Raw genomic sequence first — 24,715 nt, 5'->3', positions numbered from 1 at the left:
CTGCTTCGGAGTCCGCGCTTTCCTTGCCCTGGACCCCCGGCGTTTGCTGCTTCACTGGGGTCGGGGGTGGGACGCTGCAAGCCGCCACGGGCCTAGAGGGGACCTGGGGCGGGGGTGAGCAGGGGTGGAGAAGGATGCGGACAGGGGAGGCCTTTGGGATCCTGGTAAGAGCTGAGCAGGGTGTGGAGAGGAGGCCAGAGAAAGCTGCCCACCTCGATGGGGCCGTCTGTGCGGCTCTTCGGTAATGACCGCAGCCCGTTTCATAGTTGGTCAGGTTGGAAGGGACCTTGACAGATCATCAAGTCCGACCCCCTGCCATGGCAGGAAAGAGCGCTGGGGTGAAACGACCCCGGCCAGGTGTTTGTCCAGCCTCCTCTTAAAGACCCCCAGGGTAGGAGCCAGCACCACTTCTTTTGGAAGTTGGTTCCAGGTCCTAGCCGCCCTGACCGTGAAGTCGCGCCTCCTGATGTCTAGACTGAATCTACCCTCTGCCAGCTTGTGACCGGTATTTCTAGTCACTCCCGGTAGTGCTCGGGGGAGCAGGGACTCCCCCAATGCCTGCTGGTCCCCCCTGACTAGTTTGTAAATGGCCACTAGATCCCCTCAGCCTTCTCTTGTGGAGGCTGAACAGGTTCAGGTCCCGTCGCCTCTCCTCGTCGGGCCTGCCCTGCTGCCCCCGATCATGCGGGTGGCCTCCCCTGGACCCTCTCCATGCTGTCCACATCCCTCCTGAAGTGCAGCGCCCAGAACTGGACACGGTACTCCAACTGTGGCCTGACCAGTGTCGCGTAGAGGGGGAGGATCACCTCCTTGGCCTTGCTCGAGATGCATCTGTGGATGCACAACAAGGTGCGGTTGGCCTTCCTGACCGCGTCCCCACACTGTCGGCCCGTGTTCATCTTGAAGTATATAATGACTCCCAGATCCTTTTCTGCCTCTGCGCTGACGAGAAGGGAGTTCCCCAGCCTGTAGGTCTGCTGCTGGGTCTTCCCCCCCAGGTGCAGCACCTTGCACTTGTCAGTATTGAACCCCATCCTGTTCTCATCCGCCCACCCCTGTAACTTGTCTAGGTCCAATTGCAGTCTATTCCTCCCTTCTGGCATGCCCACTTCTCCCCATATCTTAGTGTCATTAGCAAATTTGAACAAGGTGCTTTTCACCCCCTTGTCCAAGTCACTGATGAAGACGTTGAACAGCGTGGGCCCGAGGACCGAGCCCTGGGGGACCCCACTGCCCACATCCCCCCAGGTCGAATAGGACCCGTCCACCACCACCCTCTGGGTGCGGCCCTCCAGCCAGTTAGTGACCCATCTGACTGTGTAGGTGTCGACGCCACAGTGCCCTAGGTTTTTAATGAGAATGGGGTGAGAGACAGTGTCAAAGGCCTTCCTGAAGTCCAGAAAGACTACGTCCACCGCAACACCTGCGTCCAAGGATTGTGTGACCTGGTCGTAGAAGGCCGCCAGGTTGGTCTGACAGGACCTGCCTCGAACGAACCCATGTTGGTTGCCCCTGAGCATCACCTCCTCTGCCGGCCCCTCGCAGATGTGCTCCTGGATAACTCTCTCAAAAAGCTTACCCACGACCAAGGTAAGACTGACTGCTCTGTAGTTTCCTGGGTCCTCCTTCCTCCCTTTTTTGAAAATGGGGACCACACTGGCCCTTTTCCAGTCCTCCGGCACCTCGCCAGAGCACCACGAGTGCTCGTAAAGCCGTGCCAGAGGTCCCGCCATGACCTCTGCTCATTCCCTCAGCACCCTGGGGTGGAGATCGGCAGGACCGGCTGATTTGAACACATCCAGCCCCTCCAGACTGTCCCTGTCCAGATCCTCGCTGACCCTGGGCCTGGCTGCGCCTCCCCCGGGGCCTAAGGGGGGTCCCGGCGGACGGGCTGGTCCGGTCCCTGCTCAGGAAAACGGAGGCAAAGAAATCATTAAATAGGTTAGCCTTGTCATCTAGAGCAAAGACCAGATTTCCTAGAGCGTCTTGCAGAGGCCCCACGTTACCCCGTACCTTCTTTTTGCCCCCTCTGTATTTAAAAAAGGACTTCTTGTCGTCCTTGATGTGGGTCGCTAGTCCCAGTCCCATCTCTGCCTTGGCCCTCCTGACCGCCCCCCGGAAGCCCTGAGCACCCGCGGTGTAGTCCTCCCCGGGGATGGCCCTCCCTGCCATCGGGTGTACACCTCCCTTTTAGCCAGGAGACGTTCCCAGATGCTTTTGGTGAGCCATGGGGGCTTTTGCACCCTCTTGCCCCCTTTGACCCTTGTTGGGATTACCTCCCTTTGGGCTTGGAGGATCGTCTCCTTAAGGAACGACAGCTCTTCTTGGACCCCCGACTCCCCTTCTCTCCAGGACCTCGGTGCCTCCCCGACTATTCTCCTAATCTCATTGAAATCCGCCCTCCTGAAGTCCAGGGCCGCTGCCTTGCTGCAGGCCTTCACCACCTTGCGCTGGCTTCGACTCCCTTTGTCACCTCTCTCGCTGGCGCCCGCGTGCACGTGCCTGATGCCGCGAGGGTGAAATGGGCAACCACCCCGGGGCATTGGGTGCTTGGAAAGGCGAGGATCCTTGCGGCTGCCCTTTGTAGCCCCATGGCGCGGGGGGTGAAGAAGGGTGAGAGGCGTGTTGCCTGTCCCAGGTGGGGCTGCTTGGAAAGGAGCTGCTGTGCAGGAGACCTGGGCTCTGCCTCTGCCCACACTGGTTGCCGGTAGGTCGCTGAACCTTTGCTCCGTCTCTCGAGCAGGGGCGTATCTGCGCAGCGCCGTGGGCTGTGCTGCAAAGCTGCCTTGGGAGCAGCAGCATCATCAGCATGTCCGTTCAGCTGCAGCTCCGCATGAGCCCCGTGCAGCACCGAGCACCCCTGGCTCCGGCGGAGCTCGCTCAGCACCAGTCCCTGCGCTGACCCGCTCGGGGGGGCCCAAAATTCACCCTGCCCTGCTCTTCCTGCAAGCAAGGACTCCTCCCCACCCAGCCCCTTCCCCGCTGGCCTGGCCTCGGGAGACACCGCAGACGGGGTCAGGGCACGCTGCAAAGGGGCTGGAAGCTTTAGGGTCCCTGCCTTCGGCAGCCTGAAACTCAAGCTGAACCAAGTGTCCGCAGGGCCAGGCCTGGCCTGGAGGGGATTCGCAGCGGGCCACGGCCGTAATTCCCCGGCAGCTCGAGCTCCGCTTGCTCTAAGCCCCTCTGGCAGCAGCCATAAACCTGCCAGGCCGTAAATCAGCGCGGAGGATGCTCGGCTTTGTCGGCAATCTCGTTCTCATCAGACCCGGGGTGGCCAGATGCTGCCGGGGCGCGAGCAGAGATCTGGGCCGAGGGCAGCTCTGCTCGAGAGTGGCTCCAGCAGCTGCCGTCCCCAGGGGAGCTGGCCCGCAGCGTGCCCGCGGCCGGCTCGGCTCTCACCACCTGTGCTCAGGGGCAGCTGATGAACCGCGAGTGAGCCCCGCAGCCGGGGGCACCGGCCCCCCCAGGGCTGCCTGGCTGGGTGCCTTGCAGACGCATTCGGACGCCGGCAGAGGGGCAGGTTGCCCCAGGCCACGCACGGGGCAGTGGCACTGCCAGGCAGGGAGGCCTGTGGCCTGTGGCAGTGGCTCCTGCACTTCCTTGGGCGTCGGGCAGGACTCCCCTTCGCACTGCGTCTGCCCCCGCGAGGGCTGGGGATGGAGCCCCGGCCCGTGGCCCTCCCACGGCTGCTCCCGGGCGCCCCGCGCTCCCCCTCCAGCGCCGGGCGTCTATTCTTCTCCTCCTGACGCAGGAGCCTGTTCTTGACTCCGAGCGCAGCAGCGCCAGGAGCCAGATGTGCCGCGCGCCGGTCTCGCAGAAACCGTTCCCTCGGCAACCAGCCACGGGAAAGGCTTTGCCGTGGCAACAGCCCCACCTCGCTCCTCTTCTGGTCCCCGTGTGCCCAGGTGCTTGGGCGGCATCGCCCCGGGCCCGTCCGGCCTGGGGATGGAGAGCGGTGCCGGCTCCTGGGCCGGGCGCCTCGCCCGGGCGCTCTGCTGCAACGCTGGCGGGGTTCCCCCCACCCCACGCCCGTCTCTGGGGCCCGGCATGCACTGCTCTCGTGCCCTGGCAGCCCAGCGGCCCCCGGGCAAGGGCAGTCTTGCAGTGACGGCGCCAGAAGGGGCCTGGCGAGGTCCCTTAGACACATGCAGCACAGAACAGCCTTCGTTGGGCCCAGAGGCTCAAGGGTCCTTCGAGGACGGGGGTATCTGGCACCGGCCAGGCCTCAGGCAAGCTCCACAGCCCCCCGGGAGCCGGCCCGCTCTGCCCAGTACCGCGGCCCGGCTGGCAGGGAGCCGGGGCTGCAGAGCAGGGTGCGGGGAAAGGGTTGTCCAGTCGCTGCCGGTGCCCGAGACGTGCGGGGCCGCGAGCTCCTGCCTGCCGGGGCAGGGCCAAGAAGGGAGACCCCAAATGAGGGCCCGCACCTCCGCTTGCCTGCAGAGCGGCCGCGTTTCTCTGGCTGTTTCTACCGTGTCGATTCCTCTCGTTTGCACGCAGCGTCCTCCTCCATGATGCCTCCCGACCGTCGGCTGGCTGGCACAGGTTTGCTCGAGCCCGCGTGGCTCCGTGGTCAGCGCTTTGGTTGCGCCGCGTGGCCGGCCCTTGCCGTGCCGGGCGGAGGCGCGAGGTGGCCCCGCGGCATCGTTCTGCCGCGCGGGCAGTTTGGAGCGGGGAAAAGTACCGCACGGTTTAATTTCCAGCCCCGGCCCTGCTGCCCGCTGCATTTTGATGCGAGCTCCGCTTCCTTTTCATCTCCCGGCGCTGGCCGGTGACAAGTGCCATTGCCTCGTGTGCGCGGTGCAATAGTTTATCACCGAAGGCCGGCGGTTCTATGAATCCAGAGCCGGCGCAGAACAAATCACGCTGTCACCAACGTCAGACTTGTTAACCTGATCTTTGGTGGATCACCAGTGTCAACATTGCCTGGAACATACATTATCAGGCCCAAGGACTTTGCGAGCTGCGTTTGTCAGGCTGTTCTATCACAGTCCTGCTCTCCTGACCTCTCCGGAGTCGCTTTCAAGGCTGGACTGCCTTCCTCTCTCCAGGGAGAGTCGCCGTCGGGGGCCGGTGTCGTCCCACCGATGCCACCGGCGGGGCTGGGCAGCGAACGGATGCCGGTGGCACAACGTGGCGCCCCGAGAAGACCCAGAGTCTGCCCCGGCGGCGCGGCACCCGGTGTCTGTGCACAGACCTGCTGGGATGGGAGTTTCTCCCGGGTGGTGGATCTCAGGGAAGCGCGGGGTCAGGGGTTTCACGAGCAATTGTCTGAGGGATGCCGGGTGCACCGTGCACCCCTGGGATGGATTCGTGGCACGGACGAGCAGACACGCAGCTCCACTTTGCTTGGACCCGAGGGAAGGACCATGCCCTGCCGGGATGGGATGGGATGGGTGCAGAGGAGCCCTGCGTGGCCGCCGAAGCCCCGGGGCAGGGACGGGCGGTGGAGACCCCGGCACATTGCTGCAGGAGGAGGGCGCTCCAGTTGGGGCCCCGTGGATGTGGCGGGTGACTCCGGGAGGTCCTGCCGCTGTGGGAGCTGGAAAGAGATGCAAACTCGGACCAGCCCGGGCCTGGCACCAGCGGCCCACGAAGACCCAGGGCAGCGTTGACCTCTGCGGGGCGAAGGGGCTGCCCCGTCGGCACCTGCTTGCACGTCTGTGCCCAGAGCACGCGGCTGCTGCTGCCGCCGCCTCTCCCTGGCACTCCTGGTCCCTGAGCGTGCCCAGGATGGAGCCTGCAGCCTCGGTCGCTACCTCCCCACCCGCCCTCTGCCTCCTGACCCCGCTCCTCGGCTGTGAAAGAGGGAAGGAGCGCTGGAGAGACGTGCGGTCCCCCCCTCACCTCCTCACAATGCCGACTCCCATAAAGTGCTCTTATCCTTGAAGAAAATGAGGCACGAAAGCCGGAGCAGGAAACAAAAGGCTGTCATCCTGACCCAGGAGCACGCGCTGTTGGCAGCTGCCAAGAGGATGCAGCACGGGAGGCGGCATCCGAGTCCCAGTTATGCACAACCGCGCGGTGATGTCAACCAGGTCCCCGGGGAGGAGACCACCGGTGCTGCCCCTCTCCGCGTGTGGGGACGCCGCGGGCCCGCTGGGCCCCGGGGGGCGGGAGGCGTGCGCGGCGTCGGAGGAATGCAGGTGCAAGGCCGTGTCAGCTGGAAGGCTCTCGCCGCCGCGATTGCAGCCCGTGCTATCGGCACCGAGCCCCGGAGTCAGGGACTCGGGGGCCTGGCAGCCGCGGCAGAGATAACCGGCAAACAGTAGTGCCGGCCGCACCTGCCGCAGGCACGCTCCGGGCACATGGCGGGGGCCGGATAAGCCGGTGGAGGGAGATAGATAGCGTTCCAGAAGAAGATAGGCTCTGCTTTGCATCAAGGCTCCCGGCCTCTCCCCGCTCGGCCTCCAGCTGCTCGGGCGGGCACGCCGGCCCCATGCCCCCTGCGCTGACCACTGGCTTGCTATGGCCCCGGGACGGGCTGGACCTGGGGGGTCGGAGGTGCTGGCCGGGGTTTCGTGGGACGCTGCGGGACCCGGTCAGGGGTGCAGGGAGGCCGTCAGCCTGGGCATCGCAGCACGGCCAGCCCTGCGGCCCGGGTGGCCAGGCCGTGCCACTGCCCGCTCCATGGAGGGCAGGGCTGGGCTAGTGGCCGCGGCTCCCGAGCACGGGTCATGGTGGTGGGAGGGCAAAGCCAGAACCCCGGCCCGGTCACACGCGGGCATCAATGGGGAGGCGAGTCTGTGTCCAGCCCCTTCCCGCGGGGCTCCGGGTGCAGCTGGCTCATCCCCCACGGGCGAGCGCCCGCGTCTCCGGGCCGAGCTCTCGTACGTCTGCATCCCGGGGGCTGGCGCTGCCCTGGGCCGAGCCCTGCGTGCAGCGGCCAGGCCCGGTTCTCACGGCTCACCGCAGGCCGGGAACTTTTGGTGAGAAAAGAGCCTGTTTGTTGCAGCGGGCATGCTCGGCAAGACCGCGCCATCCGGCAGGGAGCTTCTGTCTCTGGATACGAGAGCCGGTGCCGAGCGCCTTCCCGGAGCAACCCCGTGACTAGTGCCCCAAGGCTGACCCTGGACCCTTTGGGGCATCTCTGGCAGCTTCCCCGGGGAGACGAGTGGGCAGGCGGGACCGGCGGAGGCCCGGTCTCCGCACCGTTGCCTGCGGCCCGTGCTCTGGGGCCGGCGTGCTGCCTTAGCCCGTCTCCTCCGGCGCCCGTGAGAGCGGCACGCGGCTCCCCGTGGCCCGGCGTGGAGGCCTCCCGCTTTTGCAAGACCCGCCCGAGAGTCGGCGCTGACCCTAGGGCTGCTCACCAGCTCCAGAGCTGGGCCAAGGCCTCAGGAAGAAGCCTGCTCGCAGGGAAAGTGCCCAAGGCCAGCGAGGACACGCTTACCCCTGCAAACACCTAGCTGCAAAAATAGCCAGGCAGGGGCGGGGGCTTCCCGGGGGAACAATGCTGGCAGGAGGAAGTGGACACTGCAGAGGATCCTTCCCCGCCGGCCTCTTGGGCCGCGCAGCTGAGCTGCTGCGTCTACCCAGCTCTGCCGAGACCTTGAACCTGCCAGAGATTTATTTGCTATGACATTGGCATCGTATCGGAACATCTGGCATTCGGCTGATAGCGGCTTGGGATCGGGGCGGAAGCTGCCTCTGCAGAGCCTGGCTCCCGGGACACAGCCGTGTTTTCGTGCGCTCGCTCGCTCGCTCTCCTCTTCAGCTGCGCCGCAAGGAAAAAACAACCCGGGGCCGGTCGCTGCCTCTGCCCTTCCCGCCCTGCCGCGGGGCCCGGATGGCCCTGCCGGGGAGCCCCCGGTGCCAGCCGGCACGGGCTGTGCCGGAGGCACCTCGAGAGCCGTCGTGCTCCTTGAGAAAAGCACGTGTGGCAGGGAGCGGCCCTTGCCCTGTCCCCCTGCCCCGCACAGGTCTGTCTGGGCCTCGCTGCTGGGGCTCGGGCCCTGCTCCCCAAGGTCTGATGCTGCGGCAGGTGTTTCCACCCGCTTGGTCTCATCCTTCACCCACTTCCTCCCTCCTGCCCAGACGAGGGACACGATGATGACGGCACCAGCACGGGAAGGTGCGGTGAGCAGCGTGCCGGGCTGCTCGGCCCCGGCGAGGCTCCCTGCAGCCTCCTCGTGGCCAGCGCATCCCTGTCTGCAGCCCTGGCCCCTCGGGGTCCGCGTGGCCCGCCGTGTGCAGCCCTGCTGACTCGGAGGGGCCTGCCTGCGGCACGTCTGCAGGATCGGGGCCTCCCTCAGCTTCGCCGCGTGTCCACCGGTGGCTCCGTGGTGCGATCCTGCGTCAGCCCCTGGAGAAGCCCTTTGCTCCTGCATGTCTGCTCTGGGGTGGTGCGTGTGCACGCGGGTCTGTGCTGGGGGGGCTCTGGCTCCAGTCTTTTTCTCCACCGTGACCTTCCCTGGGGGTGTCGAGCCCGTTCCCCTTTCTGGCTCCCCTGCCGTGTGGGCTCTGGGTGCAGGATCCTGCCATCGGAGTTGGACGCAAACTCCTTCCACTCAGATGCCGTCTGAGCAGACGTGCTACGCGCGTGCTTTGTGCATTACCCCGGGCAGGCGCCGGGGCCTGCACCGCCTGCAACAGGGAACGTGGGGAAAGCACAGACTGGCACTGCTGGGGCATGGGGGGCCGCTGGCTCCTTCCTGGCCCGGTGCTTGCTTGGCCCCCATAGGGCTCCTGGGGCAGCTGCTTTGTGCCGATGGCCCCGCGTGGCTCGGCTGTCTTGCTTTCCTGTTCAGGTCCCCCCACATCCTGCTGCCCAGCGGGGACGCCGCCCCCCGGGGGTACAGCCTCTGGCACCCCAGTCCCCAGCCCAGTCCCGGGGCGCTGCTCTCAGGTCCCCGAGCTGGCCCGCCTTGAACCTCGGTGCAGGGGGGGGCCAGGAACCCCCCAGCCCTGCATGCACGGGACTATAAATCAGCCGTGTCTTGCTCTCTAATGAGCTCCTGCTCCCTTCCTGGGCAAGCCCGTGTCCATCCCATCCCTCCCCTTGGAAGCTCCTGTTGCCCTGTTGCTTTATCTATAGCAAAGGTCCTGCTTATCTCCGCTCTGCCCCGTTCTAAGGCTGGTTTATGAGCAGCGCTTTGTATCTTAATCATTTCTTCCTTTCTTTTTTTAGCGTGGTCACGTGGCCTCGGAAGCCAATGAGGCAACTAACGTGGGCCCATCTTCCCCAAGACTAGCCCCCCGTTGGGAGGAGATTGGCCGGGCATCCGGCACAGGGCTCAGCGCGAGTGTGCATGTGTGTGCATTTCTATAGCAAATACCCATACGCTAGAAAGAGCGCCTATAAATCACCCCCCCCATCCCTTTCCGGGTGGGACGGGGCCGTGAGCGCGGCCGAAGCGAGTTCGTTGGGAGTTTTGCTTTGGAGGCGCTAACGAGAGGTCCCGGGTGCCGCCTGCGTGGCGTGGAGCGAGCGCCTGTTGAGTGAGTACATCCCAGGGGCCATCAAGGTCATGGCCAACCCATCCGGTAAAAGGCCTCCCATGCTGGCCATGCCCCAGGCTGGGTGACAGGCCGGCTGGGACTCTGCCGCACCACGAGACCCTTCTCCCCGGGCCCCGTGTGGGGTCTGCTTGGGGGCACTGGGGTCCCGTGGCAGCCGCCGTGGCGTGCGTGTGCCCTCGGTCAGCGCCCAGGGCTCGTCCTGCACGAGCTGCCGGTGCGAGGCCCGCTCTCCAGCCCTCGCCTCGGCCAGCCCGTGGGAGGGCTGGGGTCCGGGGCCGAGCAGGGCGGCTGGGCTGTGCTGTCGCAGCTCCGCCCTGCTGACGGAGCCGGCTCCCTCCCCGGGGAGCGTCGGGACCCTGACCCGCGCGGCACCGCGGCTCCAGCTGCTTCCCAGCCTCTCGCGGCCGAGGGAGGGACGTGGGGCCAGGCCCACCCGCACTCCTGGCTGCCGCGCGCTGCTGGGAGCCGGCTCTGGGCCTGCGCCCGGGTACCCATGATGGGACGGCTTCCTGGGGCCAAGGGGGTGCTGGCTTGGTGGCAACGCTGGGGCCAACAGGCATGATGGAAAGGCCCCTGGCTCGCCGGGCCCTGCCGTCCCGGGCATTGGCTGCACAAGCAAAACCCTCCGGGTTCACACTCCCGGTTCTCAGTCCTCGTTGGGCTCTTCCCCCATCAGGGCCTAACGGCCGGCCGGTCCCTCGTCTAGTGTTTCATCCCTTCCCCGGGCCCTGGGCCGGACGTGATGGCCCACCGCGGAGCGGCTGCATGGTGAAGGGGAGTTTTCCTTCCTCCAGCAAAAGCCAACGGCTGCTGCCCGCGCCCGGCTATAATTAGAGCCCCGGTGGCGGTGGCGGCGGTGGAGCGGTCCCCCGCACCGGGCTCCGCTTCCTGTTTGCTGCATGTCTCCCGAGCCTGCGGCTTCTGCAGCGATGGCGGCCACGCTGCCCCTTCCCGGCGGGCGCGGGCCCGGGCGCTGCCCACGTGCCAGTGCAAGAGGCCTGGGCCCCGGGGCTGCGCTGGGCCACGAGGCTTTGGGAGGAGCCGTGGGACGTGGCTGGCACAGGGGATGGTTGCAGTTGAGGCTGAGGACGGGCTGAAGCGCAACCCCAGCCTCAGCTCGCTCAGCACCAGGCTGATGTCAGAATGAGGCCTCAGCCCCTTCGCTGCCCTGGGCACCCGAGAGCAGGGTGCTGCCGTCTCCCCGGGGTGCTGTGTTGGAGAACCCGGCACGGCGCCGTCACTTCTGCAGTGGGCTGGGGTCTCTCCTGGGCAAGCTCTTCTGCTTTCGCAGCGGGTCGGGTGTGGGTGCAGGCTGGGTGCTCGGCCCGATGGCACCGGCTGTTCCACCGACGGCTGCGTTGCAGCGTGGCGGGCACGTGCCCAGGGGAAGGAAAGTGCTGAGCTGCCGATGGAGGCGCACGAAGACGCCCCGGGCAGGATTCTCCGCGTGCACCGGGATCGGGTCCCGGCGTTTGCTCCGGGCCCATCGGATGCGCCGTCTCTGCAGGCACCAGAGACGGTGCCCCCATCACGGCTGGTTCAGCTCTAAGGTTACAGTGCTGCCTCTTTTGTGCGCAGGGAGAAGGGGATCTTCGGGGATTGCGCGCAGAGCCTCGTTTCCCATCTTGGCTCCAATAGAACTGGACGAGGTAATTGTGGAGCGAGCTTCCTATTTGCTTTTGCAAGCAGCAAACTCCCATTAACGGAACAAAACCCACTTGATCAGTAAAAAATGTACAGTGCCCATTAGCGTTTCGGTAGCAAACTGTTGCGATCACGAAAGGTTTCATGAAGTGTCTCTAAAAGTGAAGCAATGAATTAAATACTGGCATTGAATAACGGCCATTAATCCGGGGGGTCGAGACTCGATTTGCATTAGTTATGGCACGTGAAGCAAGGTGCCACAGGTAAGTGCCTGTCATTACTTCTGTTGTTAATCGTCCCTGGCTGGAGGTTTCACACGTTACAATGCACGTAGCACTTCCCTGGCCGCTTTCATGGGAGGATCTCAAAGCACGGTGCTGCCAAGGGCTGGCTGCTGGGCCAGGAGCTCAACACCAGTCTCTCCCCCCTGGTATTGATGGGCTAACTGGCCTGCCCCAGGCACCTCACGCGCCGGGCAGCAGCAGAGCTACTGGAGAGCCCAGGGGTCCTGGTGCTCGGCCCCCATCCCCAGCTGCAGTCCTACCCCCTGGTGCAGGGGCTCTACACCTGGAGAGTGAGTTATCCCTCGTGTTTCCAGTTCCTGGTCTCAGAGCGAGCACAGAAGCGGCAGGGAAAGTGCAAAGCACGGGGCATGGGGTGATGTGCATTGGCTCCTGGCAAGTCAGGGGAGGTGGCCAGGGGCAGCTGCATGGCAGTGCCAGGGCCTGGGGAGCCGGTGTGGAGCTGACCGCCGCGGCTGAGCTGGGCAGCGGTGCCGACGGGTTCCCTCTAGGGCCGACGGGCTGCACTGCAGCTCCCAGCCGTGCTCCCCGGCTCCGCTCCTCCAGCGCTGGGGCAGCGGGGTCCTGCTCTTTTCGGTCCCATGCAGCCCCTGAAGCAATGTAGAAACACCGTCCACATGTGACGGCGCGTGTGACCCCGTTCTGCCTGGTCTGCAGGTACCTGGAGGTCCCACTGTGCAAGAGAGAGCGGCGCCATCCAGGTACGTCTCCCCCCGTCTTTTTGCTCCATCCCTCCGAGCTGGGCCCTACCCTGGTCCAGCCCGGGCCCGGGCCCAGGGGGAATCCCAGGTCTCAGCCTCAGTAAGAGGGAGGCCAAGTCTGGGAGTGCGGCTGCTGAGCGGGACCCGCAGGTGAGCCTCTGGCCTGCTCCAGCCGCCCTCTGCCCCCTCCAGGGGGATGCCAGATGTTAGCATCTGCTCCCCCTTGTCCAAAGGGCCCGCCTGGATGCCCTCGGGGCTTGCCCAGCTGTGACCTGCGGCAGCCTGACCCGGGCAGGGCTGAGGGCAGGGAGGCCTGCTCCTTGGCAGGCAGGCAGGCGGTGAAGCTGGGTGCGCGCAGCTTGCCGTAGGGCCGTGAGGGCACACGGCTCCCTGGCACAAGGGCATTCGTGGAGTCGGAGCTGGGGGGGGAAGAGGTTGCGGGCTGAGAACCAGCCCCGGCTCAGGACCCAGTGGCCGCACACGGGAGGTTGGTGGCTAGCGGAGAGGGTGCGATTTGGCAGGCTCCGTTGCTCAGGCTGGGGGCCTGGACCCTGCACGAGCAAACGGGGAGCGTTTGTGCAAGGGACTGAGTTTATGCAAGACGGAGGCAGCCGGGCTGGGTCTGCGGTGTCCGTGTCCGGGGGGCGCGCACAGGCACCTGCCTGGGGGGACGGCGCGTGGCAGGCCCAGAAATGCAGCGGTGCCTGCGTGCGTGCGGGGCTCCCCACCTGGCTCCGAGGTCCTGGGGCGGAGGGGGGCCGCGCTGCCGGGACTTAGACAACCCAGCTCGCAGGGGCAGACGGTGCCAGGCGAGGCTCAAGTCCGGGTGCCCCTGTAGTGTCCTTCCCCTCCATCGTCACCGCGTCTCGTGGCCCTGCCAGGACAGGGCACGGCGGGTCCTGGCCCCTGGCAGCCCTGGGCAGGGCTGTGCGCTCCCCACGGGCCGCCGGGGCAGGGCTGCGGTGTGCCCGGGTCCTGTCCTGTCCTGGTCCTGCCCCTCCTGCGCTCATCGCTGCTCCTGTGCCAGGGCATCGCCCTGCGCTGCGCTGCGCTGCCGGCCGGCGCGCGGAGCCCCGACGGGCGGGCCGGGCCGGGCCGGGCCGGGCCGCCCTCCCTCCCCTCGCTCGGCTCGGCTCGGCTCAGCTCGGCTCCCTCCTCCTCCTCCCCCGGGCGGGGGCCGGGCCGGGCCGGGCGCGGGGCTATAAAGGCCCCTCCGCCACCGGCGTGTGCGGGCGCAGCGCCGGGCTCGCGGCGCGGGGATGGACTACGCCTACGACGACGACCTGGACGAGCTGTGCCCCGTGTGCGGCGACAAGGTGTCGGGCTACCACTATGGGCTGCTCACCTGCGAGAGCTGCAAGGTAACGGTGCGGGGCGGGGAGCGGCGGCGCGGGCGCGGGGCGCGGGCCGGCCGGGCTGACGGTGCCGTGCCCGGCAGGGCTTCTTCAAGCGCACGGTGCAGAACAACAAGCACTACACGTGCACCGAGAGCCAGAGCTGCAAGATCGACAAGACCCAGCGCAAGCGCTGCCCCTACTGCCGCTTCCAGAAGTGCCTCAGCGTGGGCATGCGGCTGGAAGGTAAGAGCCGCCCGGCCCGGCCCGCGCCCCGCGCCCCCCGGCTTCTCCTGCCGCAGCGCTCAGTGTCTCCAGGTCTCCAGCAGCGCAGAGCGCAGCAGCCCCCCAGGTCTGCGCCGCAGGGGAGCGGAGCAGCCCCACGTTTCTCTCACCACGGGGTTGAACAGCCCAAGGGTCTCCCTTGCCGCAGCGCTGAGCGGTCCCTGGGTCTCCCTTGCAGCAGCCCCCGGGGTCTCCACCGCAGCCGTGCGGAGCAGCCCCGGGTTTCTCTCACCACGGGGTTGAACAGCCCAAGGGTCTCCCTTGCCGCAGCGTTGAGCGGTCCTTGGGTCTCCACCAGCACAGCGCTGAGCGGTCCCTGGGTCTCCCTTGCCGCAGCCCCCGGGGTCTCCACCACAGCCGAGCAGCCCCGCGTTTCTCTCACCACGGGTTTCAGCAGCCCAAGGGTCTCCCTTGCCGCAGCGCTGAGCAGTCCCAAGGTCTCCACTGTAGCAGAGCAGCCCCGCGTTTCTCTCACCACGGGGTTGAACCGCCCCAGGTCTCCCTTGCAGCAGGGGGGAGCAGCCCCCGGGGTCTCCACGGGAGCGGAGCAGCCCCACGTTTCTCTCACCACGGGGAGGAACAGCCCAAGGGTCTCCCTTGCCGCAGCACGGAGCAGCCCTCGGGTCTCCCTTGTAGCAGAGCAGAGCAGAGCAGCCCCCGGGTCTCCCCCGGCGCGAGGCTGAGCAGCCCCTTGATTTCACTCCCATTTTTGGAGCAACCGGGGCCTGAGCCGGCTGCAGCCTGCCTGCCAGCGGGGCCGTACCCCGGGCTCCTTCTTGCCCCACCGGTGCCGGGGGAGCAGCTGGGGGACTTGCTGCCTGCCTGTCTCAGCCGGGTGGGCTCGTGCTCTTGCCGCGAGCGGCGGGATGGAGGAAGCCAGCGGTGCTCACCCGCCAGGGATCCCCTGGGGGGACGGTGACATCCCAGCTCGACTGCCTGAAAACGGGAGCTTGCGTCTCCTTAGTTATTAGTATTTACCGGGCAGAAAAATCTGAACCGACGCTTCTAAAAAGCTCCTTCAGCTAGACAGGACAAAAGCAAGCCGGGGATGATTGATTTGGGGGACAAGTGGGATGTTGACATCGGCCTCTCCAAGCTGAAGAAAGAGAAGCGGTAGAGGAGCTGGGACTGCGTGAGCAGCATCGGCTCGGCGCCTCCCTGGCAAATCGGGAGCTCGCGGGGTGCCCTGCGGCGCGGTGACGAGAGAGCCGGGGGCCGGCGCTGCCGCAGCACGGCATGCACTGAGCATGGGGCGATCGCAGTGCGGCTGGCGAGAGCCGCCGGCTTCTCTGGGGGTCCTCCCTTCCCTCCGGATAGTGAACGCGGCACGAAGGGGACCCCAGGCATGTGGCAGGGCTGGCCCCGTAGGCAGCGGGGCCTGGCGGAGGGGAAAGCCGTCTGGCGGGGGAGCACGGCCTGCCACTGCGGCGGGAGGGGAGGAGGACGGTGCTGGGGCAGGGGGAGAGGGCAGAGGTGGTCCAGGGAGACTGGAGGAGGAGGACGAGGAGGGTGATTTTAAAGTAGGTTTGGAGATGCCTGGCGAGCTCGAGGGGGCGACCCGCGGTAGCACAAGTCGCATCCTCCTAGCAGAGATGGCCCTTCCCGCAGCATGGGGACGGGCAAGTGCATTTGTCTTGCCCGGGCGCAGCTCGCTGGGAAGCGTGCGTGCACGCTCGGGCACGCAGGCTGCGCTCCCCGCTCAGCCCAGACCAGAGGAGCAGAGCTGAGAGACGGGGAGAGGGCAGGTATCGGCCCTGCCGCCCCCGCCCCGATCCACCAGCCCCGGGTTAAAACCAAGACTTTCTTGTAGCTGGAAAATGGCTCTGTGGGTTTGTGCGTGTGGGGTGTGATTGTGTGCGTGTCCGTCCCAGGAAGAGCGGATGGGTGGAGCACATTACGTCAAACATGTTTCACCCGCTCGGACTATGTTTGGGAATCCAAGAAACCTCTGGCCCGCCGAGCTTCGCCAGCCCTGTGCGGGCGGCGTCGGCGCTTCCGGCCTCTCGCGTCCCCTTCCCTTCCCTCGCTTTGCTCTGGGGACGCCGGCAGGATCGGGCCCTGCCTCTTCCAGCCGTCTGCACCCACCCTCTGTGAGACCCGAGGCCAGGCCCGGTGACCGTGCACCGGACTCAGCCTCCGGGCCTTGTTTTGGCTGTAATAGCTTTGGCAGAGGTCCCGGCAGTGCCGATTGCTCTGAGGAGGGGGGAAAGGAGACGCGACCCGCTGTGAGCATGCAGAAGTGCCCGAGCACGCCCTCAGCACTGGGCTGCCCGTCCCTGGCCTGTCCTCCCGGGCGCCCGGTGCGGAGGGCTCGGCTCTTGGCGGCTCCTGCAAGCGCGGCGTCTGAAGCAGCCGTCCCCTTGGGGTGGTGGCGGAGGCAAGGAGCTGTCTCATGCTGCAGAGAAGCACCTGCTTCCTCGGCCCGTGACACATTCTTGTGTCCGCTCCGGGCTCGCGGGGAGCCTCTGCCGCTTGCAAGGGAGCGGGGCCGAGCCGAGCAGGCTTCTCAGGCAGAGGATGTAAACCCTGAGCAACCACGGGCCTGCCGTGGGTCCGGGCAGTGCCTCCTGCAGAGCCCGGTCGTGTCTCACCGTGAGGCTGGCCGGGCTTGGCAGGGATGTGCGGACGTGCCGGGTCCCGTTCAGACGGGGCTTCCTTGAGATGCTCGTGCTAGCCCGGGCCAGTCGGGCCCCCGAAAACCCTGCATGTGGGTTAAAACGCATGAGACGCAATTGGGGCTCTTTTTTGGGGGGGTTATTTGCCTTCTGGCTGCACATCCTCCAGCTTTTTCTCTGTAGTCACGAGGTAAAAACCTAATTTCCTTCCTTTCTGGTGGCGTGGGGGTGCAGGGAGTGGGGAGCTGCAGGTCCCCCCAGGTCTCCTAGGGCTGCTGGAGAGCAGCCTGCCTCTTCATCACGGCTGGGGCAAGGGGCTTCTCAGCTGGGGGGATGGGACGTGGACGGGCCCTGGAGCCCCCGCTCTGAGCTGCCTCGCTAGTTTGGACCAGCTGGTTCGAGGCTGCCTATTGCCCCAGGCCCCCGCCCCCGTGTCCAGCAAAAGCCCCTCGCTGCCCCGGCCCCCGCTGACCTGGCAGCAGCCCGGGGAGGGGGGTGTTGTTCCCGGAGACTTCAGGAACCGGGCGGTGGCTTTGCGTGCAGCCCGGTCCGACGACCGTCCTTTCCCTCTGCCCCTCACAGCTGTGCGTGCCGACCGGATGCGAGGAGGAAGAAACAAGTTCGGGCCCATGTACAAGCGAGACCGTGCCTTAAAGCAGCAGAAGAAGGCTCTGATCCGCGCCAACGGCTTCAAGCTGGAGACTGTGCCTCAGATCGTGTCCCCCGTGCAAAGTGACTACAACCTGTCCTCCACCATCCACAGCCTCCACGCCGCGGCCAAGACCTTGCCCCCCAACCCGGCCGCCCTCACGCCCGTCGACTACGACCGCAGCCCCTACGGGACCCCGGCCCTGGGCGTGACTGTGCCGAGCCACGGGGCGCTGTCCGGCTACCACTACCCCTCCTTCCCCAACCGCACCATCAAGTCCGAGTACCCGGACCCCTACACAAATTCCCACGAGTCTGTGGCCGGCTACGTGTACCCTGATGCCTACCCCAACAGCTCCCCGCCCGACATCCCCGAGGTCATCCTCAAGCTGCTGCAGCTGGAGCCCGACGAGCCCCAGGTGAAGGCTCGGATACTAGCCTGCTTGCAGCAGGAGCAGGGCAAGGGCCGGCACGAGAAGCTCAGCACCTTCGGCCTCATGTGCAAGATGGCAGACCAGACCCTCTTCTCCATCGTGGAGTGGGCGCGGAGCTGCATCTTCTTCAAGGAGCTGGAGGTAGGTGGCTTGCTCGGCCCGGGTCCGTGCGGGGCTGCTGGGTGGCAAGGGGGGTCCCGTGCGGCCACGTCCCCGGAGGGTGGGCGGGCAGGCGTGCGGAGTGACTCCTGCCCGCCTGGCCCCCTGCCTGGAGCAGGACCCGCAGGAAACGGGACAGCCGTTCAGCGGCTGAGCTCAGGCCATGGCCGGCCGGGGTGGGGAGCTTGGGGCACAAGAGTCCAACGGCTGTGTGCATCGCCGTTCCTTCGGCACGGTGCAGTCCAGCTCACGAGCTGGCTCTGCTTTGGACGCGGGCAGGCGAGCTGTCATGAGTTTGGAGGGCCTCAGGCCACTCCTGCTATTGGCATCCAGGAACAACAGTCCCGGTGAGCGCCGGGCTTGTGGAGGCACGAGGCAGGTGTTTCTGGCAGGGCGGGCTCCCGGGCTCTCCGGCCACGTCCAGCTCCGCCGGGGCTCGTCCCGGAGCAAGGCCGGAGATGCTGCCGCGCAGCAGAGATGACAAAACAATCCAGCCCGTCTCCCGGGGCTAATGGTTTCAGATTCATCACTGTCAGGGGCCAGGTGTCGAGGCAATAACTAGCAGAGCAAGCGCCGCGTCGGGCCCTAGATATAATTGAAAACTGGAACGTTGAGGAATTATAGCGGAGACAATTCTCTCCTCGGCCTTTGGGAGGAAAATCGATGCCGTCGGGTGGGTTCCTATTAGCGCCCGGCAGCGTGGCCGGGGTCACTGCGGCCACCGAGCCTGGCTGGGGCTGCAACCAGCTGCAGCCGAGGTCCGGAGCGGGCTGGCAGAGCAGGGCTGAGCTGTCCCGGGAGCCTGGGGCCATGCCAAGGGCTTCGGTTAGCTGCCCGCTTGCCGTGCTCAGGATATGTCGGTGTTGTGTGTGTGGTCAAATGAACTCAGAAACGCCCACGGTTGCACCGGGGCTGGGTTTGCTCTTCCCCCTGAAAGTTTTTGGGGTCTCCAGTGGTCTCCTCTGGCATGTCAGGTGGGACCCAAGCCCTTCTGGAGAGAAGGGTGCGAGTCCTGCCCGGGATTTGGCGCTGGTGTGGTTAGAGGCACTGGGCTACACTGCAGAAGCCACCCCGATGACGTCTCCTCAAGCCTTTGTTAGCGCCGCGAGGCCTTGGTTTTAATGTTTCCCCACAAAAAGCCAGGGGTTTGCAATGCTGGACGGTCTGGGGGGTCGTGCCCTCCTGCACTGGGCGCTGCAGGCTGATACTGGGAAAGGGAGGTGGTGACCACTACATAATCCAGCTGTGCTGTGGTGCCAGCGGTGCCCGTGGCTATGGGGCCTCCCCCGGGCCCAGCGTGGCATGCGGCTCGGCTCTTCTCGATGCCGTCTCGGGAGGCGGCACGTTCCTCGCGCCCGCCTTCTCCTCGCCCAGCCCGAAGCGGGGCATGCCCTTCACCACTTAAAATAGCTTCTCCCGGCACAGAACAGTGCCAGGAAGCGGCATTGTGGAGCCAGGTCTTGTGCTTTTCAATCGTATCAGTTTCCCGCGTGAATTTTGGGAACAGGGCGATTGTTGTTTGTCAGGAGATATTGTAAACCGTGGCTGCGTGGCCGGGTAGCCTTGTAGCTCTATTGTCAGCCTGAGTGCGCCATTACAATATGGCTTTCCTCCCCGCGAGAGCAGATCCGCTCTTCCTCCTGGGGCGGTGTGCATGACACAATGGCAGCGAAAGGGCTTCACTTAGCCCGAAGCACGGGCATTGTACTGGGCGCGTAAACAGGAGCCGTGCCCCGTAACAATGCATTCAGGAATGCGGCCCCAGCCTCCCGGAAACCCCAGCCCTGGCGGCACGCGGCCAGCCGCGCCAGCTGTGAGGACGAGGCATGGCTAGGGACACACGTGGTGGGCATCTGCCAGCTTTGCACACGTTTGGGGGTCTGACCAGACCTGCTGGAAGCAATTTGCTCTGCAGAGATGACGGGTAGCGCTTTGCAGTGCCCCAGCCCAGGCGGTAGCCGCGCTGGTGTGGCTCCTGGGGTCGATGTTCACCCCCTTCCTCGAGGAGCTGCAGGAGTTTGGAGACTCCCCGCATTTCCTCGCTGTGCTGGGAACCAAGCCGGAGGCCGGCTGCGAGTCTGCCCGATGGCGTGTGTCTTCCCACGGGCACATCTCCTGTCTGCCGGGGAGGGTCCTACAGCAAACTGGGGATCCAGGGTGACGGGAAAGGATGCTAGGGAGAGGTTGGTAGGTAGCTGCCCACAGCAGTAGCTCGTGGCTGCTTTTCCCCCGCCGCGGGGGGACACGGCCGCGTACGGAGATGCGGCGTGCCCAGAGCGCTTGCTCCGCAGGGCTCGTGACGGTCAGTGGGGCAGCTCTCTCCTCCCCGCCGCACCCGGCACATAAAAGCAAACGGCTCTCCTGTGCGGTAAATGAACTCCTGCCGGCGCTGGCTTTATGGTGTTCCACTAAAGCCGCTCGCAGGGCGTAAAACCGTGGCCTCGGAGATCAATGGCCGTAGTGCAGCCGGCTCCAGCTGTGCGGTGAGAGCTGCCTGGAGCGCGGCTGCCTCCGCCCGGCCTCTCCAGGGCCTGTCCTGGGTCCCGCCGGCCAGCGGCCAGCCTCCTTGCAAGTCCCAACTGGGATGGGTGTCAGGCACAGCTCCCTGGCCAGTCCGGCTGGGTCCCAACCCGGAGAGGAGCTGGGGGGCAGCTGCTGGCCCCACCACTCGCCAGCTGCCTCAGTTGGGATGATGCAGGGGAGATGACCATGGATCCTTTCGACACCTCCCCTCTGCTCCTAGCCGCTTGCCCTGGTGTCGGGCATTGCCCTTCTCCGCTCCCTCGCTGCAAGGCAGAGCGTGCCCGGCTCCACCTTTGCTGAGAGCCCCTCAGGGTGCACACCTGGCCAGCGTGTTGCACGGGGGATGAGCCCTCGCACCACCGCCCGGTGCCCAAGCACCTTCCTCAGGGCCCCGGTGGTAGGAGCGGTCCCAGGGCCTGGGGGTAGGGGCAGGAAGGATGCTGGATGCTGCCGTGGGCTGGACCGGGGACCGTGCACGGCGCTGCATGCAGGGATGGAGCCTGGCGCTGCTCCTGCTCCGCTTTTTGGGGAACAGAGAGTGCTGCAAAGCCTGAGACGGGGCAGCAAGAGAGAGTCGGTGGGTCCAGCGCCTGCTGCCCTCCCCGGCGAGCGTGACATGGCGGGCGGCTTGCTCGCCGGCGGGCTGAGCTCTCCCAGCTGCCGGCTGTCTGGCCAGCTGCGCCGGGAGCAGGATCCTCGCGGGAGCAGCACGGGGAGGGGGCGAGATGCCTGCGTGGCCTCGCAGCTCGGCGAGGCGGGCGGTTCTGGCGCGTCCTCGGGGGCTCGGGGCGGGGCAAGCCGCCATCTTCCCCCTTCGTTAGTAGCTCAAAGGTAGCTCTCGACCGGGGAGCGTGCCCGCAGGTGCTGCTGTGGGTGCAGGCTGGGACCTGCCTCGCCCGGGGGGTGCACAGCGCCGGTGCTCCCCCTTGTTGCACGTCCCCGGGCGAGCGAGAGCAGAGGCAGACCCCGTGCCGCCCATGGACCAGTTATCCCCCGAGCCGTGGGCTGCTCCGGGCATCCGTAGGCATCTTCGCTCCCAGCGCCACGCCGTTCGGGATGGGATGGGGGAGATGGGCAACGCCGGGGGGCTGCCCGGTGTCCCCCAGGCGGTGTTACGGTGAAGGACGTGGGCGGGGGAGCACCAGGGCTAATGGCCTCTTGACATCAGTTCACACGCCACGTCCGCCCGGCGGCCCGGGGCAGTCGGATTGAAAACAGATTTAACCTCCCAGATATATCGTTTCATTTAAGGGCCAGTAATTCTGTCAGTCGGCCACTGACAAACGAGGGCCCGCCTGCCAATCTGCCGGGGAGAGTGATGCCGCCGTGTTCATCTCGTGTCATCAGACGGAGAATTACGGACCGCGCTGGCCTTCGGAGGCCAGACTAATAACGCCGCTCGCCAAGAGGGGATTTGGGGGCCTGCTTGTTTATAGAGGGCCTGCGAGGGAGCCGGCCACGGGGGCGCGGGCGCCGGGGGGAGAGGTCAGCGCTGACGCCCATAAATACCAACTTTAACTGAGGCGAGATGAGATGTGTCAAGACTCGAGAGAAGATTTGCAGCATCTCCCCGGCGGAAGAAAAATATGGGCCGGGGGTGAAATATATTGCGTGGGGTCAGGAGGCTCCGGCAACTCTGTCCTTTCAGATGTGATCTGTATCTCTGCCTCTCTCCCCGCAGCCGGGCGTCCCTTCGTCGGGGAGGAGAGGCTGGCAGGGTCGGCTCGTTGTGCCCGAGGTGCTGTCTCTAGCCCCTGGCCCGCAGGAGAAGGGGGGACCCCGAGAGACGGCGGCACCGCACCCCGCCGATCCCTGCCCCGCGTTATGTCTCGGGCCGTAGGCAGGAGGGGCAGAGTCCGGGTGGGGGTCCGCACCGGACCCCCCATGCAGCCCCGCGCCGGGTGGGGGTCTCGTCCAGATCGGGCTTCGCAGCAGCCCGGGGCAAGCCCAGGGCCGGGGTCTCCGGTCTCCGGAGAGCAGGGGGTCACTATGCCGGTGCCCGGCGCGTCTGCCGGTGCACCGAACTCCCTTCTCCCTTGGTGATTTTTTTGTTTGAAGCCACTAATAAACCCGTTTGTAGCTGGTTACTGCTTTGGCTTTAGCGCGCGCGGGTCAGCTTGACCCCATCTCCTGACGATCCGCCAGAGCATTTTTGGCGGATCTGAACTCTCCTCCTGCTCGGGATGCCCTAGAAATGGCCGGTCTCGTGCGTAAATCCCGTCCCTTTGCATGTTCGCTCCCTGGTCGCCGGCCAGCTCTGCCCTCCCCCTCTGCATGCGTGCCCGTTAGCCGGGTAGGAGCGCGCCAGGGCACCGGGGTCTTGCCAGCAGGGAGATGGCATCTCTGCCCCGCTGACCGGTCTGAGATCTCGGCATTGCAAACATACTGGGATGGAGGTGCTGTCACCTCGTCCGGGAGGCCTACAGAGTGGCGGGGCTGCATGGGTGCAGGGGGCTGGAGACCAAGACCGTGCGGCTGGGACGGGACCTGCTCACTTTGCTGACCCAGTCGTCCTTGTCGGCGTCCCGCTGCTGTTCCGGCCCTGGCAGCTGCCCGAGGAGGCGCGTTCGGTGGTGCGACGGGCATGCTAGCGTTTCATTTGCGGTGCCCGTCATTGTGGTCTCTGACCGGAGGGGGCTGGGAGCTGCCTCTGGCCATTAACACCTTGCACTTGTGCAGGGCTCTGATTGTCAGGCAGGGGCAGACAGCAATCTCCTTTCTCACTTCTCACTTGTCAAGGTGACATGTCCTGCTTTCACCCAATAATTGCCCCTTGTAATGGTTTCCTCTCCCCGACTTCCCAAACGGTCGCTTCTGCAACTTCTCTCCCAGCGGCCGCAGCCTGGGGACCCTGCCGGGCTGCGGTGCTTCCACCCCGGAGGACCGGGGACGTCTTCCCTCCAGGCTGCGCGGGGAGCAGGGATTCGTACCGTGCAGAGAGGCTTACGGGAGTGGAGACTTGGGGCTGGGTTTTGTGGGGAAACTCCTGCCATGCAAGCCGGGGTGTCGGATGCCCCCGTCCCGTCCTGCCCTGGGAGCTTTGGTCGGCTGCGCCCCGTGCAAACAAGCTGCGAGGTTCACAGCAAGTGCCAACGTAGCCCCGCTGGCTAATTCGGCCTGGGCTCATGCCCTGAGTGCTGCCAGCTTCCTGAGAAGCCCTCCTTGAACCTGGGGTTTTGTTTTGCTCAGAAATAACATTTGCTTTAAAAAAGGAAAATCTGAGAACAGGACAAAAACGACGACTTCAGTGTGATAGTTTCATTTTGGGAAGAAAATTTTAATTTGGTGCCAGACAAATATCCATTTTTTCCCCATTTTCTTTTCTTTCCCCCCGTTATATGGTCTGCCCCTAGAAAAGAGAGAACAGGAGAAGAAAGCCAAGGACAAGTATTTTTGTACGACATTTGGAAAGGAGGCCTTGCCATGAGGCACCTGCCATTCTCGTCCTTCGCTGGGCCCATCCGCTACCTGCGCTGCCAGCACTAATTCAGTCCAACGCCCCTTCAGAGTAGACCGTTGTAGCTCAGCTTTGCTGGTGCTGAGGCAGAGGTTAAATGAGCTGCCCAGGGCCGTGCACCGTGGCAGTGGCAGTGCCCTGCAGCAACCCGCTGAGTGCGGGGGCGCAGGGGCTCTCCTTGCCGCGGCCGATGGGTTCGTGCAGGCCCTGCAGTGATCGAGTCCCCTCCCTGCCCCGCTGCTGCAGCTGCTGGCTCCGACCTGCCGCCTGGTCCCCCGGCCCGTGCCTCGGGCCAGCGGGGAGCTGCAGGGATCGGGGGGCACATGAGGGAAGCTGTCTGACGGCCCCGCGTCCCTTGCCAAGGGCGAGCAGTTTCTCCCTCGACGCCCAGGATGAGTTTGGTCCAAGCTGGCTGGGCAAAGGCCCAGGAGATGCAACCTGTACGACTATCTGTGCCGGCTTCGGTGCGTCGAAAGGCGCTGGTATCGTCACCCCCACCCCAGGCAGGCTTGGTGGGCACAGGGACTGTTTCCCACAGGCAGGGGGGAGTTAATGTTTTTGGCCCTTATTCATCCCTTGGCCTGCCCCCAGCAGCAAGAGTGGGTTTGGTGGTGCGGTCATTCGCCCGTGGGAGCCTGGCCTGAGTCCCAGCAGGTCGGACCCGGGTCGCCGTCACCCCACGGCCGTCGCGTTCCCATGGTCAGAACAACGAAAACCGGACAGGGGTTGCCAAGAGCTGGGTCCTGCCCCTGCCTCTCTCCAGCTGTGGGCAAACCGCCTCCCCCCTGCGCCTCGGTCTGCACATCTGGGGGTGGGAGCTGCCCGTTCCTCCCTCCCAGGTGCTTGGCAATGCACAGCGGGGCTGCGCGTGCGCGGGGCCGCGCTGCTCTTTATTTCCTCCCTCGCCGGCATCGCGTCTCTCTCCAACATGGCTTCCCGGCTGCAAGGCACAGCGACGGCCAGCCCCGTGCACCAGCCGGCAAACGCCCTCCAGCCAGAAATGTTGGAAGAGGGTTAGGGTTAGAGACTTCTGCTGCTAGCACGTGCGGCCAGACTCGCCCGCGTCGCTGGCTTTGAACTCAGCTGCCCAATAAGTGACAGCAAAGTTCCCTTGCACTGCCGCACGAGCCAGCTCCACACCCAGCGCCTAGATTTGG

At 65.7% G+C, this 24,715-nt stretch overlaps 1 protein-coding gene across 1 annotated transcript in view; it reads left to right on the top strand.

The window, feature by feature from the left end:
* The first annotated feature begins 13,269 nt into the window (after window positions 1-13,269).
* NR5A1 (nuclear receptor subfamily 5 group A member 1) overlaps window positions 13,270-24,715 on the top strand; it is a 28,390-nt gene continuing 16,944 nt past the window's right edge. The window contains exons 1-3 of the mRNA XM_006271311.4: window positions 13,270-13,464; window positions 13,542-13,683; window positions 16,920-17,560. Of these exons, the coding sequence (XP_006271373.3) occupies window positions 13,363-13,464; window positions 13,542-13,683; window positions 16,920-17,560 (885 nt within the window). The 5' untranslated portion in view covers window positions 13,270-13,362. The remainder of the gene's footprint in view (window positions 13,465-13,541; window positions 13,684-16,919; window positions 17,561-24,715) is intronic.

The sequence above is a fragment of the Alligator mississippiensis genome, chromosome 12, assembly GCF_030867095.1.
Source record: "Alligator mississippiensis isolate rAllMis1 chromosome 12, rAllMis1, whole genome shotgun sequence".
NCBI classification, from domain to species: Eukaryota; Metazoa; Chordata; order Crocodylia; family Alligatoridae; genus Alligator; species Alligator mississippiensis.
Note: the sequence above shows the minus strand (reverse complement) of the source record. Positions and strands in the feature narration are given on the sequence as shown.